The sequence below is a fragment of the Hemicordylus capensis genome, chromosome 1 (genome assembly GCF_027244095.1).
Source record: "Hemicordylus capensis ecotype Gifberg chromosome 1, rHemCap1.1.pri, whole genome shotgun sequence".
Classification (NCBI taxonomy): domain Eukaryota; kingdom Metazoa; phylum Chordata; class Lepidosauria; order Squamata; family Cordylidae; genus Hemicordylus; species Hemicordylus capensis.
The window spans coordinates 279,920,086-279,939,177 of record NC_069657.1 but is presented as its reverse complement, the minus strand read 5'-3'; the positions used below and the strand labels follow the sequence as shown (position 1 = coordinate 279,939,177).

Here is a 19,092-nt window from a genome sequence, read left to right as displayed (position 1 = left end):
TGCCCACTCCATAGACTTTCACTAGTTCCACTCATCTGCTTGTCTGTTAAACTGCACTCTGAACATGAACGTTCTGTCACATTGACTAATTTGGGGACAGTTTGGGGTGGTTGGCTTTGACCCCCTTAGGTTTTTTCTTTCACATATTTTGAACACTAACACACCTGCTGGTCTGCTGGTACCTCCCACTCATCTGCAGGCATTCCCTCTGTAAGGATTACAGTTTTCTGCACTTTTGGAAATGGTATATAGACAGTCACTTCTCTATAAAATACCCGAAGAAGCCTCTTTACAAGTTGCCTAGTTTTTTGTAGTGCATATTGCTCCTTCAGCCAGGGCATGTGAAACTAATCTTTGTGGCCAGAAACAATGATATTTAAAATGTCTTTAGCAGGCAAAGCTCAGTAGGAATGATATCATCATCATGAGCATTTCACTGCTGTGACTGACTATGGTGTATGTGCATTACACCAACAAGGTGCATGGCAGTATTGAGAAGCTTTAGACACTTGTTCAGCTTGCAACATATTGGTGTTGTCCTATCCCACCATCTCATGCCACAGAACCTCAGCAGAGTTTACAAATAATAAGCACAGGCTGTCCTAGAGTCAGTGTGGTCAGGAAACCACTGAAATGGAGTGTATTTGGTGAATTTGGACTCAGACCAAATCCTGTCTCTGGCAAATTGTCTGCACTTCTGCATTTTGTAAACCAATGTATTTTTTTAAAATCTGCTCTGGTATGGCTCTCTTTCATATTTCAACCCACTCTCTTTCCTAACTAGTGTATCCTTCTTATTTGTCCTTGTTGATTATAACTCTTAAGGAATCTGTTCACAGGAGGAAAACATGCACCCCATCCAAAAGTGTCTGACATGGTTTCCTGAGCACTTCTGAGCTGGCTCTGTTAACTGTCTGTGGATATGCCTGGCGGGCATCTGTGGACTCAGAAGGAAACAGTTGAGAACCAGTTTAGTAATTTCCTGAGCAGCCCTTTGACTTCTGCCTCAGATTCATGACAAGCCAATGATATGCCTGTGGGGCACAAGCAGGGTCCTTTTATTGATTTTGTTTAAGGTTGCTTTGCATTTCCAGCTTTTCTGGTCACGTTAGAGATCTAACTTCCCTTTTAATATTCAGTCTAACCCTCTAGTGGGAAGTCTCTTGTTTTTGCAAAGTACAAATGCTTTGGTGTAATTAGTAGGAAAAGGTAGTTTGTACACCAGGTTGTCACATAGTCTTTGTTCATTAGAGTGAGTGAACTTCCTCTTGAAAGCTTTGCAAGGGACATTTAGGAAATATGCTTCACTTATATCTTCAGATCTGCTATGATATCTGTTAACATGCTGGATGGAACACTTTTACTTCATCAGAGTTGCTCTATTCCATCACAATTTGTCTATTTGTGGGCATTTTATTTATTTAAATCTTTGTATATAGCTTAGATCTTTGTATATAGCCTACAAAGCAGTTCACAATGGAAACACTAAATCACAAAATTCTAAAAACTTATTAATAGCATTTGTTTTATTTATTCTGTTTCTATATCACCTGACATGTGCATCCTGATGTTCGTTGTATTTAATTAATTAATTAATTATAATTTCTATACCGCCTCACACCAAGGCTCTAGGTGGTTCACAACAATAAATACAATAAAGACAAAATAAAACAAACGGTTAAATCAACCATAATTTAAAACAATCCAAGATTACTTAAATCAAAACAACAAACATCAGAAGCAATAGACATAAGACCAGCCTTGCTGGATCAGGCCCAAGGCCTCTCTAGTCCAGCATCCTGTTTCCCACAGTGGCCCACCAGATGCCTCTGGAAGGACAACAGTCAGGAGATGAGGGCCTGTCCCCTCTCCTGCTGCTGAACCTCTGTAACTGGTATCTGGAGGCATTCTGCTTCTGAACATAAAGGTAGCCTATAGCTAGCAGGGCTAGTAGCCACTGAAAGACTTGTCCTCCATCAACAAGACAGCAGCCAATATATAAAAATTTACCATCACATCAGATGAAGAGCAGCTGTTAGGACCATTAAAAAGCCTTGGTTAAAAGAATGTTTTTGTCTTGATGTTTGAATGATACTAGATGCCTCCTTCACCAGTCCTGGGAGAATAAGTGGGAAACCACCACTGAAAAGGTTCTCCCCCAGTTGCCCTGGGTTCCCAACCTTAACAAACAAACAAACAAACAAACAAACAAACATACCCCTTCTGTCACAAACCTTCAGCTCAGGCACTCCATAGATCTTTTTAGTGTGTGTACACACAAAAAAAATTAAATGTTACAGTTGTGAGACAAGCCACTCTAGTCACTGGCTTGCATCCAGACTAATTACATCCAGACTAATACTCATGAGTATTGCCTTTGAAATAAACTATTTAAAGTCACTCCCAATTGAAGTAAACTTATCCCAATAATTTCAGTAAGACTGCTAATGAGCAGTGTGGGGAGGCAGGAGGGCTCCGAGTACCCCCTGGGAGGCCTTCAAGCACCCCTATGGGTACTAGTATCCCCTGTTGGGAACACTTGCCCTAGGAGATGGTTTCTTCATCCTTCTCCCTGGAAGGCCTGCTTATTTTGATGTATGCTACTCATCCAATAAGCCAGTGTGGTGTAGTGGTTAGAGTGTTGGATTAGGACCGGGGAGACCCGAGTTCAAATCCCCATTCAGCCATAAAACTAGCTGGGTGACTCTGGGCCAGTCACGTATCTTTCAGCCTAACCTACCTCACAGGGTTGTTGTGAGAATAAACATAACCATGAACACCGCTCTGAGCTCCTTGGAGGAAGAGTGGGATATAAATGTAATAATAATAATAATAATCCCTTGAGATGGTCCCAAAGGTGCAAACAGTACAGTTCTTAGCCGTATTCAGACAAGTTGAACATGTGTACATGAGGTAAAATGTACACAGGTACAGCTGTTCATACGTTATGTTGAACACAGGTACAGCAGTGCACTTCATATCTGTACCATGCATTTGGTGGGCCTGTATCTAGATTTAAAATGAGTGCAGGTACTGTTGTTCACATAAACACATGTACCTGTGTACTTGTGCAACATGGTAAGATCGTTCACACAACCAGCCTTCCTTGGACTTGGTTGTGTGAGCATTGGGTTCGCTCCTGATCCCGGCACTCTGTACTGGAGTAGCCTGGGTTCTGTACCCAGGCTAACAGTGAGGCAGAAGGGTGCGAGGGCGCCCTTCTACCCCTCTCCCCGGTCATGTGAATGCTTGGGCTGCCTGCTGCCCAAATGTTCATAGAGCCAGGCAGCAAGAGCACCCTGCAGTGTGGAAATCTCCCAGTGCACTCTGCTCCTTGTGTGGTGCATTGTGGGATGTGGGAGGCCATAGCCTGCTTCCCCCACCCACCCACTTGCTGCTCCTGGAGCACTTGCGAGCTGGTCATGGGGGCGCGCAGTGCTGGGAAGCCTGGGAGTGGTGCCAGTTGAGTGGGGGAAGGCAGGAAGGTTCTTGTTTTCCCCCTAGCCCTCCCCAGGCAGGGTAAGCGTGGTTGTGTGAGCAACCTTAATGTCTTAATAGGGCTCTTGTCTCTCACCATCTTTCTCCCATTCAAGAAGGTTGTGTTTGCACAGCTTATCTCCACTTTCACCCCTATGAGGACTTCCTAAATTTCTCAAGGCAAAATGATGGGAGGCGGAGCAGTTGTATTTGCTTATTGTGCCTGGAGAGTGCCAAAGCTGCTACCTGTCATGCATAACCAAGTACTATCTTTTCTGAACCTCTTTGTGTTGCTTTTTCTACTAAGGGAAAATCCGCTTGATGGTTTTGAAGAGAAAATGTGTTCTACCTGGGATCTAAATAGCCTTAAAAAAAAAAAGTCCTCATGCAGTGGCAACTCCATTGGTCCGCTACCTGTCCCTGCCCATTCGCACTGGCAGTGAACAGGGGACCCATGTGGGTCGCAGCAGTCTACAAAGTGAATCTTATATTTAAGTTTCCCAATTTGTTGATTCCCCATAGAGCTGCTTTGAGAAATCTGAAAAATGAAATGTGCGAAGGGTTGGAATTTTTTGAAAGACTGGATCTAAATTCTGGTTTCCACCCCCATTTTTTATTTTTATTTTTTGCTCATAGAGAGTGTGCTTTCTTTACCATTGAGTAACTGCAGCTCACCTACAGTAGATAGGGCTTTCAGGTCAGATTTAATATCTGGAGACCTTCTTCATGTTTAGATTTTCACATAATTTCTTTTCAACTCTAATGTTGCTTGCCTTCAGTTTAGTGTATGAGCATTGGACTGGGATCAGAAGGTTGATGCTTGTATCTGGCCTTGTTTCATTATAGTTGTTTTACATTTCTATCCTGCCTTTCCATCTGGTTTTTGGCTTACAAGGAAACAATCAAAGTTTATACAAATCAAAAGAAAAAATAACTACCAATCATATAACATAAAATAACAACAACCAGTTTCAGCTAACATACACCTAAAACAAGAGAAGACTTTAAAAGTGTTTTTAAAAAAAAACCTGTCAAAGTGCTGTGCAGGGCAATACTAGTGTTGGCTGTCAGACAGCACTGCAGGACACATGACAGGCGGCCTCTGTGGTATTGTGCAAGCAGGCAGTTGCACTCCTTAAAACTGCACACCTGTCCACTGGAAACAACGTAAGTAGTCCTGCACAACAGCAGGCACACAGTTTAAAGTCGTTGTGCAACTGCTCACTTGTGCAGTGTTACATGCACAGCAGTGCCAGCAGATGGTCAACTCCACCGCTGGGTTGCACATCATGGTAGCGGCTATCTCCAATGTCTGATGAAACAAAAGTCTTCATTTACTTTCTGAAGACCAGAAAGGAGCCAGCAGTTCAAGGGAAACAGCATTTTAGAAATGGTGGGACCCTACGGACATTTTGGGTTGCCAGCTGACCAAAAATGACCTGACCTGCTCCTAACAGCAACTTTTCTGCAGGAATCAGGAGGTTCAGCATTCCATACTGTGGAGATAAACATTGTCACCCGCTAATGTTTACAGATCAAATCTCTGCTAAAGGCAGAGGAGCAGGCAACTGTACTGGCTGACCATTCCACACTTAATTGAAAGCATCTGTAGGACTGAATGTCCAAGATATGGCTAATCTTTGTAATGACCAAATAATTAGGTGTAAATATGAAATACAGTTTATGCATTTCCAGCATTTATGACTGTTCTGGCATTTCATCTTCAGACATCTGCAAAACTTTGTAGGGAAATATGCTCTTAGAAGCAGCCCAGATATGGAGGAACCACATCTAAAATGAAGAGCTCAGTCAGGTTCCCCCCCCCTTCCTGTCCTTGGCCTCTGTCCTCCAAATGTCACAGCACCAAGAGGGTTGACAGTCTCTCAGATGTGGTCCAGTGGAGTCAGCTAAATGTAATTAACATAGACCACTGAACACTCATCAGATTGTAACAACCTTCGGTCACTATTGATGCGGGCTGGTTTTGAACTGATGACCTAGAGGTGAAAGGCCTTTATCCGTGAGACTACAAATATTGATCTCTAGCCATCTCGTGGACTCAGCCTTATGACAGAGATAAATGGGAACACCTTCTGGTTGGCTCAGCTCCTCTGACCTTTGCCTTATCTACAATGTATATGGAAAACTGTTTTATTTGGTTTGCTTACAAAATGAGCAGTCCTCCCTATCATGTGCTAGGTCCAGATGTTTGTGTCTAACATGAGGCATGGCACAGAGTGAGCATTCATTTATTGAGTTGCTGACAAGAATAACTTTGTGCTTTGATTTTAGCTTGCAGTACTATTATAGTATACAAGTCTAACCTTGTTTCGCATATGAAAAATTTGAGTGAAAAAGGGTTTCTGAGTTTTGGAACCCTTCTTGCTTACCCTTTCCATGTGCTATCCACTTTTCCCATAACCCCCCCCCAGATGAATAGGGTTGGTGCCATTTTAAAAACCAAACCAAAACAGGGACCTCTTCCTGAGGCAGTCCTAATCAATCAGATGATGTAGTTGACATTATGACATTGTGAAACACAGTCAGTCAGATTTTGTTATGTGCCAGTCTCACAGTCAAATAATTATGAGGGGTGGAAGCATTGCCCTTACTCTGAATAGGCTTCATGACAACGTAATGTAGCCAATCAAATGTGACTCCATGGTAATATGACAAAGCAGAGTATGGGTAATGCTTCCTGCTCTCAGTCTGAACAGGCAGATATTCATATCTCATTTTTCTGGTCCCCTCAAAGAATTGGGAGAATAGGGAAACCCTCTGTGTTTCACAGGGGAGATGTGAAAGACGTCACACACTCCTCGCCTCGTATTGGCTCACTATAGTGTACTAGTGAGATGCCCACCACATGTTAGCCATCTTTTCTATCAGCAGCACAGTTCTGCCATTCTGTTAAACAGTTTAAAAATGTTTTTTAAAATGCCATATGCATATTTATCTATTAATCAGTTGTCTTACCAATTAAAAAGGAAACATTTTTTCAAATGCAAAATTGTTCCTGGGAAAAGCTTGGGAGTTTTCTTGGCAACATGTTTAGAATGTCTATCAATTAGCATTTTGTACAGCCTGTTGCAAATGTCTGTGTGTGTGTGTGTGTGTTTGTGTGTGTGTGTGTTTCCCCTCAGAGCTAAACCCTTGAGAGGAAAGGAATGATTAAACACGCTGAGGATGTTTCCACAATAGCCTCACCGCTTTCCAAGTGTTACATGTGTCTCCATTGTAAAGTAATCATTTTCTGTTAAGGATTCTGTTCTCATAATTGACTTTACTAATTGGTGTTTGACTAGTAAAATACTTGAACATGACATGAAGTCAATATGCAACCACCCTGGGCGGGGGGACACCATGAAGATGCAATTTTAGAACAAATGTACATACACTGGGTCTATAAGGGTCCACCCTACCAGGGTAACTTTTCACTGCCACCACTCAGATTTCTTGACTGGATCTGAGACTAAGTCATTTATCTCCCCACCCCCCACCCCCTGCCGTTTGCTCTTTAGTAGCATGGGGGGAAGGGTCTCTCTTTTGGTGGTGTGGAAGAAGAAATAAACAAAATTGATAAAACAATAGGTTTTAAAATTCAATAATAGTTCTTTTGGCATGGGGGTTACAAGTTCAAGTAGTTCTGAAGTGTATTGGTTTCAAGTTCAAAAGTGTAGTGGTTACAAGAAGATGATGCAGTTTACATAGTTGATGACAGAGACTTTCTCCACACTGGAGTTCAGGTATCTTGCTTGTTTCAGAGTTACTGCACAGCCTCTCTCCTGAGGACTACTGGGGCTTCCTCAAAATAGGTCCTGGCTTTTTGCACCAGTTAATCTTCCTTGTTCAGAAACTCTTAACTCCTCAAGCCTACAGCCTACCATCTCCACTTTTCACTCACAGACCAATGGCCCACAACTGACTTTAGCTGCCTCTTCAGCTCTGTCTGCCCCCTCCTGCATTCTAGGTGGGGTTTCCTAGTCTCTGTGGTCCTACTGCCAATCCCCCTCCTGCCCAGTCTTACAACAACTGGTTATACTCCGTTCTATAACAATTAAACACATATAAATGATAAATGTAACAGCCCACGCAAAATACAACTCATCACAGGGTCCCTTTGGATGGTAATCTCAGCGGAGTGGGGCCTGCTACAGCGTGGCTCCTTCCTGCACCCCTTGGCAGCGTTGCAAGGTTCAGTAACGTGGGAGATATCCATGCCACGTTGTTTCATTTTCTCTGTGGTGTGTGTGTGAGTGAGAGAGAGAGAGAGAGAGAGAGAGGGTGGGATGGAGTCTACACTGTTGACTGGATTTTTGAAATCACAAAGTAGTGTGGGGAGGAGTCAAGCTGCAATGGCTGCTATACAGCTAAAGGTCAAATCAAAAAGATTATATTTATTTAATTTAAAATATTTCTATACTGCCCAAAACTTGCATCTCATATACTTGTGTTTAAACCATTGAGTCAAATTCTATAACTTAGCACTGAGAAAGCTAATATCATTATAAAAACAACAAACAACATCACGGAAAATCAGCTGTCATGGCTGATTGTGTTTCTTCACCAGATTAGGAAGCTGTAGCTCAAGGGTGGCTATCCTGAGCTGCTTCAGCTGTTGTTGGGCTACGACTCCCATCATTCCCAGCCAAAATGGCCATTGTGGCTGGGGGTGATGGGAACTTTGGTCCATCAGAAGCTGGAGAGGCTCAGGTTCGCCATCTCTGCCATTGCAGCCTCCTCTCTTAAGATTTAAGGCTTTCAGAATAGGGTTGTGCGTTTTGTTTGTTTTTCTGTTTTGTTTTTGGCCCAAATCCAAAACACCTCCATTTTGTTCTTTGTTCGAAATCAGCCAATCCGAAACACCCCAATTTGTTCTTTGTTCGAAAATGCAAAATCCTAATCCGAAATGTTTTGGATTTTAAAAAATGGCCGCGAGGGAAAACTAGTGGGTGGTGGTAGTGCCCAATGGGTGGAAACTACCACCCAAATTTCAGAGGAATTGGGCAAAGGGCTGAATTTTGGTGAATTTTTGAAGTATAGGATTTTCCCTATAGGGAATAATCGAGGTTTCAGCAAAAGAATAGGTTCATGTTGGGGGGAAAGGGGTGGCCCAGAGCAGAGTAGGGTGGGTGGTAATGCCCAGTGGGGGCAAGGAAGCTGCCAGAATTATTTCAAAGGAATTGGGCAGAGGGCTGATTTTTAAAGATGCAATGGTTTGTGTGTCTGTAAAGTTCTTCCCCATAGAGAATGATGGACCTTCATAATTCCTGGCCCATAACTGCATTTGGGTGGCACCAGGGTGGCCCAGAGCAAGTGGCGGTGTAGAGCACATAGGGTGCCAACCACCCCCATGGGTTGCTAACCCATGGGGTACTGGGTTCTATTGTTTCTGAGATGTTTTGAGTGTAGATTCAGATTCTCTGGTAGCATATGAGAGTGGATTCATGGTTTGTCGCTGAAAATTTCATATGCTACCAGAGAATCTACACTCAGAACACCTCAGAAACAACAAAACCCAGCACGCCATGAGTTAGTAACCCATGGGGGTGGTTGGCTCCCTATGTGCACTACACCACCACTCGCTCCCGGCCACCCCAGTGCCCCCCAGGTGGAGTTATGGGTCTGCTGAAACCTCCATTATTCCATGGGGGGTGACCTTAAAGAAGCGTAAACTTCAACAATTCCTAAGAAATCAGCCCTTTGCCCTATTCCTTTGGAATCTGGGTTGTGGCAGGCACCCCTTGGGGCACTGCCACCCAACCCACTGTTTTGCCCCTCAGGCCCCCTTTCTGCCCAAAATCTGCCCCAAAGACATGTCAACTTCAGAAATTATTTAAAAATCAGCCCTTTCCCAATTCCTTTGGAATCTGTGTGGCAGCACGCACCCATTGGGGCACTACGACCTGAACCACTCTTCTGCCCCCAAAGCCCCCTTTCTGCCTCAGATCCACCCCAAATAACATCAACATCACACATCAACAACAGCAGAGCTTTGGAAAAAATCAGGCAGATTTCCAAAGGTCATGCACATCCACATCCCCCCCCGCCGCCCGAAATGCAATTGATCTACATACAACAGTGTGAAACAACAACAATGAAATGCACACTGCCCCACTGGCCAATGAGAGTAAATGCACACTGCCTTACTAGCCAATGAAGGTGAAATTTACCCTTAAATTTGCTTAAAAGGAATAAGGAGGCAATTGCCAGCAGATTAGCCCATGCTTTCGCTGGCCAATCCACAGGCTGGAAGGGCTGGAAATTCAAACAGATGTCAAAACTTAAAATGGAGACTGAAGGAGAAAGACTTTTTGCGATTGCAAAATGGAGTTCCAAAACAGCCGAAACAACAAAACGTTTTGTATCCGAAACAGGGACGTTTTGTTTTGGCTACAAAATTTTCTGTTTTGAGCACTGGGTGTTTTGTTTTGGCTACAAAACAGCCAAAATGGCCTGTTTTGTGCACAAAACGTTTTGTATCCGAAACGAAACCCACATCCCTATTTCAGAATCACTCAGTCTAATGAGAGGGCAGGGGTTGTCTGGCTGAAACACTGTTGTTGAAGTTTCACAGTGTCTTGTCTTAAAAGATTCATTGGTGGTGGATCATTGCTCTTAGACCAGGGACGTAGCTAGGGGAGAGGGGACTCATGTTCTCTCCTCTCTCCAGATGCCCCACAAAGTGAGGGAGATAATGAAGATAGGGACGGGTGGAACTGGGAGGCCCTCAGGAGTCTGGGTTCTTTGAATCCACCCACTCAGTTATTATACCCCTGGCTTAGACCCTATCCAATATAGAAATACTTTAAAAGCATGCATATAGTTAAACACTGGATGATGGATGGTAGATTCAGCCTGTGAAATCTAGTCAGTTACAACGGATGAAGAAATTTTTATTGTGAATGGGAGACAACCAGTAAATCATGTCACAGTGAAGCTAGCCCCAAGGTACTCATGTTGTTCAGAGTTTTGACCCGGGTGGATCAGAAGATACTGGACCTGACAGCAGTATGTTTGTTAAGCTAGAAACTCAGATGCTCTGAACATGACAGTCTGGCCAGGATGCTGAGAGTAAGGGCAACTTCAGAGGTTACATATATAAAATGCAAGATAAAAGCATAAAGCACTTTGTATGCTGAGGCAGCTGCAGAAATGAACATGTAAAACGATGAACCTTAATACAGTTATTTTCTGATCCCAAATGAATTAGTTTTGAATCCAAAGTCTCAAATGTGTCTATGTGTCCAGTTAAAGGACCATTTCAGAAGTATGTTCTAACAATTATTTCTATAGCAAGTGGAAATTAGTCCCAACAAATTAGCTGTGGAATGTATCTTCCCCTCCCCCCTCCATCTCTGTGTGACGCTACTTTGAGAGCCGCTTAACACAAACATTTTAGTAGAGTGTCTGGGGTTTCTCTCAGAGGTTTTGGCTACATTGGTTCAATCCTCTTCAGTACGTGGTGAGTGGGTTTTGTGAATCCACAGTGGTCTGCAAGATTTAGCATTTGACATATTACTGCCTAAAGCCTAAGCCACAGGACTAGCACAGCATTGACTGCAACAACTGTAAGCTTGTTTGGGAGCAAGGCTTTTTCCCCCAGCTGCCAAATGCTATGAGCAGGCCTTGAATTGTTCTGGTTACCGGTGGTAAAGTCTGAAATGTGTAAACAAACTTGTAGCCATTCTGTGGCCTCTGTGATATAAATTTGTCATCCTTTCCTGGTTCCATCAATCTATTGATCAGTCTGGCAATCTTAACAAAGGGATATGGGATTTCCATTCCTCTCCAAGTTGTCGTTAAAATTACAAATTAAGGAGACCGAGTAGTTATTGAATGTAGACATTTATTTAGAAAAAGCTGACATCCAAGCAATGTTTGTGTGTCTTTTTGTGTGAGAAACTTTCAGACTGAGTACATTCTTTGCAGCCACTCCAAACAACCTGAAGTGCAGTATCTGTGCTGTTTCACTTATCTCTCCTCATCTTTGTGTATTGTTTATTTCATCAGGTTTCTCTGGCAATTGTGTTGGCTGCGGCAAGAAAGGCTTCTGCTACTTTACGGAGTTTTCCAATCACATCAATCTTAAGCTGACCACTCAGCCCAAGAAACAGAAACACTTAAAGTATTATCTGGTCAGGAATGCACAGGGAACTCTTATGAAAGGCTCAGCAATCTGCTGGAAGGGAGCAGGTGAGATAATGAAGCTGTCCCATTAGACTAGGTCTGGCATTCTTCTGACAGGTTTAGACACCGCAGATATGTGGCACTTTTGAAATAAATCTAAGATGGAGGGGATCAATGAAAACTCTTTAAAAGCTCAACAACTTTAAAGAAATGTCACCACTTACAATGAAGAAAACCACCAGCATGGTAATATACATAGCTCTTCGGTAGGTGGGGGTGGGGAAATGTGAATAACTGCAGCTTTAGTTTCCACCATGCCTGCCACATAATATGCCAGGATGTGACCTAGGGCCTTCTGCATGCAAGCAGATGCTCTACCCCTGAGCTACATCCTCATTCCTAAGGAGAATATCTTACCTCAGATAGCACCCATCCACATGCAAACCTGTGCAGACCCTGCTTTGCATAGGGGACAATCCATGCTTGCTATCACAAGACCAGTTCTCCTTGCCAGTGGGACCTTGTTGGGAAGGTTGTGTAGGTAAGTGTATAAACCTATCCACCGTAGTGCAGCAACAAGGGTATTGGATTCTGATATGGGAAGCCCAGATTCAGGTTCATGCTGATTTATGACGCTGAGGGCCAATTCACTCTTTACTCAAAGAGCAGGGCATACGTTATGGCTTGCTGCAGTTTGCTCCATTAGGGTTTTCAGACACACACAATAGGATGCCCTGATTGGCTGGTTAGGGTTAGCTCTCCAAGGCCTGCCTGCTTCATTTTTACAAACATGTAGCTTTGCTTTGCACTTTGTTCATGACTGCAAACCACAGTTTATATGTGGCAAACTTGTCCCACAAAGAGTGGGCATCTTTTTTAAAAAAATCAGGTAGCCTTGGGTAAAGCTTAAGTTACTTGTTGAGGAGTTGTGAAGCTAAACTGCTGCTCTGAACTCTTTGGAGAAAGGGGCAGGGGTACAAATAAATAAAAGCAAATGGAAGAACTGATGCAAGGGTCTCTCCTCTGATATGAATAATGGGTTTTCCTTTTGAAGTGATAGCCAATGTGAATCTGCCTGTGATAAAACTGTAGAAGTTCTGCTGTGTCCAAAAGGGTTGCAGCAGCCATAAAGTGAACTGAACAAGTCTCACTGGACCAAGAGCATCTTCCCTTTCTAGAGTTCAGAAGCTGCCAGCCCTCATCCAGCACTTGTTCCAACCCATTGTTCCAGCCTCCAGAGAATACAGGCCCCTCAGCAACTGTCCCGAATGAGCCAGTTCTAGCAGCACATCCAATCATTCAAGCTGGGATGCATCAGATGGGTAAATATTATTAAAAGTGTTCTCTTCTAGGAGGTCAGATTTTCCAATTTTTTCCCTGTGGATGTCAGTCCTCTGCCTGGATGGACCGAGGATAATCATAATGATTCCATTGGAAGACAATACTGTCAAAAGAGTGCCAATGATTTAATGTGTTTAGGTCAATCTTGGGGTTCTGCTTCAGCTTTTACTGCTGCAAGCAGCTACACGAAAGTCGTTCTTAGAGAGTAAGAGCAATGGTGGGACATTGCTTCTGCCAGTGCTAAGACTTTGTCTGCTATATTGCATTGTGGATAGCAGCCACTTGCCATTCAAATAGGCACAGTATATGTTGGGTATTGTGGAATTCAGCAATATATGATGCAGATGTAACCCTAGAGGAAGGATCTCTGGGTGGGTAAGCCCTTAAATATAAATCAATCAATCAATCAGTCTATATCTATCTATCTATCTATCTATCTATCTATCTATCTATCTATCTATCTATCTATCTATGGCACAAGATGATGCACGGGCAGAGTGACAAGTGATAGGTCTGTTGATGAGAATGTGCAGGGGATGAGTGTCTAGACCTGCCCTAGATATCTGTCCGTTTCTTTAATTGAAATAAACATGTTAAGTCACCACACCACCCTGTGAAATCTCCTGCTACAGCCCTGTGCCCACCCAGGTGAGTACTATGGCATTTGCTCATTTTTACTTGGCAGTAAATTCCACTGGATTCAAAAGGGCTTGTTCTCAACGAAGTGTGCATAGGATTACAGCTCAAATGTCTTAATAATAAAGGTGACTATCTGATTATTTAATGTATGTAAAGAAACAACCCTCTCTCTGAAGTATTATTGAGGGAAAGCTAAAATGTTAAGTAATAGTAATGGCTTAAAACCCATGGAAGAAACCCCACAGTTTCAAAGTAAAGTAACTAGCAGAGAGTAAATAACTACTAATGAGAAGGCATTTCAAAGTTCATAATAATGAGAAAGTTAAAAGTTCACTGCCATTGGTTGTTATGTTTAAAATAATAGAATGGTAGTGGCCCATACAATAAGCTGTACACAATGCACCTGTAAAATAACTGTATTTCCTATTTCTTTCCTTGTCTTTGACATAGCACCTGACCAACTCCCATCAACAGCATGCCACCCAGTTTACAACGGCAAAGATTCTCCCCAGCAACATTCAGTGAAAAGCAATTTATCTTCCATGACAAGACCATCAGTATTAGGTATCGTGAAACACCAAGGGTATCCATACACAATATTTATGTTGACTTAGGATGACTTCGCATGTTACAGAAATAGCAGACAGACACCTGTATGCTATATATACCCATAGTGTTTCTGATGGCATGTAGCCTGAACATTCATGTATCAGACAGCTGCCTTGTATCTTGGGGCCCTACAGTATAATATATGCAATTTACAAAAAACCAGCCATAGTTTTCTTACATTATGAGAAATACAGTAGTATACAGGCTTGTACCTAGACTTGTTCAAAATGTGTGCAGTGGTCCTAAATCCCTCTGGTTTAATGTGACTGACTCCTCAGACCAAGACATACTATCTTGGATCCTAAGATCCTGCTCCATGAGCAGAAGGCATTCTGCTTGTTGAGACAGGATTGCCAATCCCCCGCTGTGCTCTCTGAAGCTGCTCTGGAGGATCCCTTCATCTCCAAGATCCAGCTTTTGGGATATGCAGGAAGCTGTGGTTGGAGGGAAATCAGTGACCAGACCTTGTACAAGTGGACGTGCCTTCCACTCCTGCAGCAGGAACTTGGACTCAAGGCAATATACAGGAGTAGTCCTACTTAGGGTTGATTCACATGGCCACCATAAGCAAAATCAGTAACTCCATCTTTCATTCCAGAATGACTGTTGTATTCTTTCAACAGCAGAGTGGGCTGTATGAAGTATACCCCAAGATGGCAGACATGTGAATGTTTAAGGTGCAAGAGAGCTAACTCAGGTGGACCACCTAACTGATTTGAACCAAATTTTATACATCTGTAGCGAGTGACACATAGGGACACCTCAATGGCATAGTTTGTGATTATGCGATCTACCTCATTCAAGATGGCGGATGCATGAACATTTGCAGCATAACTGGGCTAACTTGTGAACCACATAACCGATTTGAACCAAATTTTCTACAGCTGGAGGGACACATAGGGATGGCTCAAGGGCGTAGTTTGTAATGATGTAATCCACCCCAGTTCAAGATGATGGATGCTTAAACATTTGAGTCACAAGTGGGCTAACTCGGGGTGAACCACCTAACTGATGTGGACCAAATTTGGTGCAGTTGTAGTGAGTGACACAAAGGGATACCTCGATGGCGTAGTCTGTGATGAGGTCATCCACCCCAATTCAAGATGGCAGATGTGTGAACATTTGAGGCACAAGAGGGCTAACTTGTGAACCACCTAACTGATTTGAAACAAATTTTCTACAGCTGTAGGGACACATAGTATACCTCAACAGAATTGTTTGTAATGATGTTGTCTATCCCATTTCAAAATGGTGGATGCATGAACGGTTGAGGGGCATGGGAACCGATTTGGACCAAATTTGGTACAGTTGTAGGGACACATAGGGACACCTCAACAGCATAGTTCGTAATGATGTCATCCATCCCAATTCAAGATGGCAGATGTGTGAACATTTAAGCCTAAAGTTGGTTAACTTGTGAGGATGGTAATTATCAGTTAAGATTATAATGGAAGGAAAGTCGGCTGACTCAAGGACTACAGTCCTAAACATAGGCCGCATTTGGACATAACACAAAACTGGAGTTAAAGAGGGCTGAGATTGGAACTCTGTGAAGTTCGAATTCGTGCAACTATGGTTTCAAGCCGAAAGTGATCTGCAGTTTGCCTTGCCAACCTCCAGTTTGAACGTTCAGTTTGCAGTATGGTTCACAGCAGAAACCTAAGGTTTGGCCACTGCAGCATTACATCTGAATGTGGATGTAACTGCAGTTCTGTGCAGTTTCTGGAAATGCAGAAATAGAAACAGCAGCTCAGACCTACCCGGGATTGCACCCGCTCCATGTCTGCAGCACTTCTCACTGGCCGCCTCTCCAATCTCTTGCCCTGCCCCTCCCATCTCGAATCAAACACAATAGTTGCTTGACAACAGTGATGCTGCTACATCCCAGCCCTAGCTTGTCAGTCGGTCAAATGGCAAAGTCACACAGGGGCATTCCCTCTTCCCACTCTGTCCCTTGCTTCCCACACCTGGCAAGCAGGAGGGAAAGGGGATGGGATGACAGGCCCGACAGCAGATGCTGCCCAGCCAGGTTGCTCTATATAAGCTAGCAGCGGGCACGGGTGCCCTGCCATGACTCTCCCTGTCTTGGTGACTGGTGCCAAGAAGCTGTCAAAGTGTGCTCTTTGCTAGCCCATCTGTCCATTTGGACATGTCCACCCTTGCTTGTGCCCCCAGATGGCGACCCCACTCTCCTGGAGTTGCTGGAAACTGGGGCTCCCCATTCCCACAATTCCCCGTGGTGGCAGATCTGCAAATGGCGCAATGCTGATCCGAACCTGGGGATTTTGAATGAAAGTAAAGATTCATCTCCACACCCAGTGTTCTCCCTGTCTGCATATGCAGCAAGATTCTGACACATGGGGCATAAAAATCTGCTTTGGGTCCATGCAAGGCTTCCCAGGGGAGGAGGGGGTTGCAGTGCAAAGGTTCTACCATTAACCTGAGAGTGGGGGGCGCATACAAGTGGAAACCCCTTTGTTTGGTTTGCTCAACTCATGGGTCTGCAGTCTGATGGGAGTCCATGGGTATTTGACCCCAAGGTCCTCTCCAGTAGACTGGCCCTCTCATAAGAGTGTTAGTCCCCTGGCAGAAAGCCGTCAGGGGAGCAGGAGTGTTGTTCGGTCTGCATGGACTGCTTTGCCAGGGTGAACCCTCACAAGAGCATCCTTGGTCACAGCGGGCCAGACACCACCACCACCCTGGATCCTTTGCCCTCCCTCATATACATATTTCCTCCTGGAAGTCATTATGTTTCCCTCCATTTTCTGAGTAACAGGATAATAGTGCCCCCCCCCCACACAAATCATGAATGTGTGAGACAGTATTGTTTTGAGGCAGAATAGTAGCTTGTGCATCCATTCCATTGAAACCAATGGGACTGGTCTTCAAAGCAAACATAATTAAGCTCAGAGAGTTAGTTGAGCAGTTCTGGATCTGATATTGTGGCCCCTCTGAGAATTATTGTGTGTGCTGGGTCACCACAAGTCAGTACATCTGTTAGTCCTGAATAAAAAACTTAAGAACAACATTTTCTGTCCTGGTGGGTCTGTCAGAACAGAACCAAACATTCTGAGCAAGAGGCAGTGAAGAGCAGTAGTTCTTCTGTACCTGTTCTGTGAACAGAGAACACAGTACTGGGAATCAAAGTTCCCTGCAAGTACAGGACAATAAACATGAGTGCAGTCTTTCATGCCTGGACAGACCTGGCAGTGCTTAATTTCTGTGTTTGTTCAGTCAGGGCCAACGCTACTTTGTAGGCAGAGCCTTGTTTGGCAATTGATTTTGGTGCTTTTTTCAGACAAGCTATAGGATTCCCAGGGCATGTGTTGTGGTTTTGTAGAGGTCAGCCGGAGACCATGACAGGGACTACAGCAGGAGTGTTTTATTGACCTTGGGGCTTCTCCCTGTGGACCTGCAAAAGAAAGATGAATGAATGGCCCAACTGTAGCAGAAATGGCTGTACGCTGCCATCCTGTGGAAGAAGAGCAAAGTAAATGAAAGTGACTGAGTTTAATATCTTCAGTTTAAGGCTGTCCATTTATGTGCATGCTCTGAGCCAAACTAGATGTGGCACAGGCGCTCTAGGATCAGCAGCAGTAGTAAATTTATTACGATCATAGACCAGCACATATAAAGTAACACACACAAATTTCTATTGTAGGCCTATACAATGGGAGCAAAACAAACAGCTCAGACTGCATATTTATTTATTTATTTATTTATTTATTTATTTATTTGATTTGATTTATATACCGCCCTTCCAAAAATGGCTCAGGGCAGTTTACAATTGATTATGCATTATTATGCATATACTGCATAATAATGATAATCATGGTATTAGTAATAATGGTAGTAATAATAATAATCATCATAGAAAGGTGTCAAATACATTTACCATTAAAATATTATAACCATTAAAATAGGGCTACTTAACCATCAGTCTGTGGTGGGCACAACTGCAGTGGCACAAAACTGGCCACCTTATCTGCAGTCTGTGAGCTCTGATCAGAGAGAAGAGGACAAAAGATAAAGATTCTCTGTCCTTCTTGGGATTTTTGTAATATGGGTGTGATAAAGGCCAAGCGTGTACCTCAATAGAAAGGGCAACACAAAAGGAAGTGCTCGGCAGATTTCACTCCTCCCCCTCATCACAAGGCCATATATGTTTGTGATAAGGGGCCTTCTGATATCTCCTCTCCAAAAGAGCAGATGGCAACACAATAAATTGGTCTAATGTAAATGCCCAGTGGGCCACCTTAAATGATGCAGCAGAGAAATGCTTGACTAACAAGCAGAAGGTTGCCGGTTCGAATCCCCCGCTGGTATGTTTCCCAGACTGTGGGAAACACCTATATTGGGCAGCAGCAATATACAAAGATGATGAAAGTCATCATCTCGTACTGCGCGGGAAGAGGCAATGGTAAACCCCTCCTGTATTCTGCCAAAGAAAACCACAGGGCTCTGTGGGCGCCAGGAGTCAAAATTGACTTGATGGCACACTTTACCTTTAAATGCCCTGTGAAATTTTGGAATTATTAACAGAGGCGTAACTAGGGAAAACGGCGCCCGGGGCAAGCACTGAAATGGCGCCGCCCCGCGCCGCCCCTGCCCCCCAACATACTGCATTATACTTAGGTTTTTCCTCACAAGCGCCCGCCGCCGCCGCCAAGCCAGGCCACTGACTGGCCGCCAGGCGCCAGCAAAGCAATGGGGGGGGCGCAGGTGGCGCGGAAGGGACCGCTCGTGGGGGAGGGGGCGCCGACGCGCTCCCTTGACTGCTGCAGCGCTGCTGCACTGAGCAGGAAACATTTGTATTAACAAAAAATAAAAAAAAATTAAAAAATATTTTTTGTCATGGCGGCGCCCCCCACATGACCAGAAAAGATGGCGCCCGGG

General features: G+C 43.8%; 1 protein-coding gene across 16 annotated transcripts in view; it reads left to right on the top strand.

Moving 5' to 3' along the window:
• Positions 1–19,092, top strand: part of GREB1 (growth regulating estrogen receptor binding 1) — a 147,232-nt gene that overhangs the window by 84,779 nt on the left and 43,361 nt on the right. For 15 of the 16 annotated variants that reach the window (XM_053285601.1, XM_053285607.1, XM_053285608.1 and 12 more), the window contains 3 exons: positions 11,491–11,673; positions 12,786–12,929; positions 14,038–14,151. In XM_053285601.1, coding sequence (XP_053141576.1) covers positions 11,491–11,673; positions 12,786–12,929; positions 14,038–14,151 — 441 coding nt within the window. Of the gene's footprint in view, positions 1–11,490; positions 11,674–12,785; positions 12,930–14,037; positions 14,152–19,092 lie in introns of those variants that run through there. The other variant, XM_053285615.1, reaches the window with a different exon arrangement.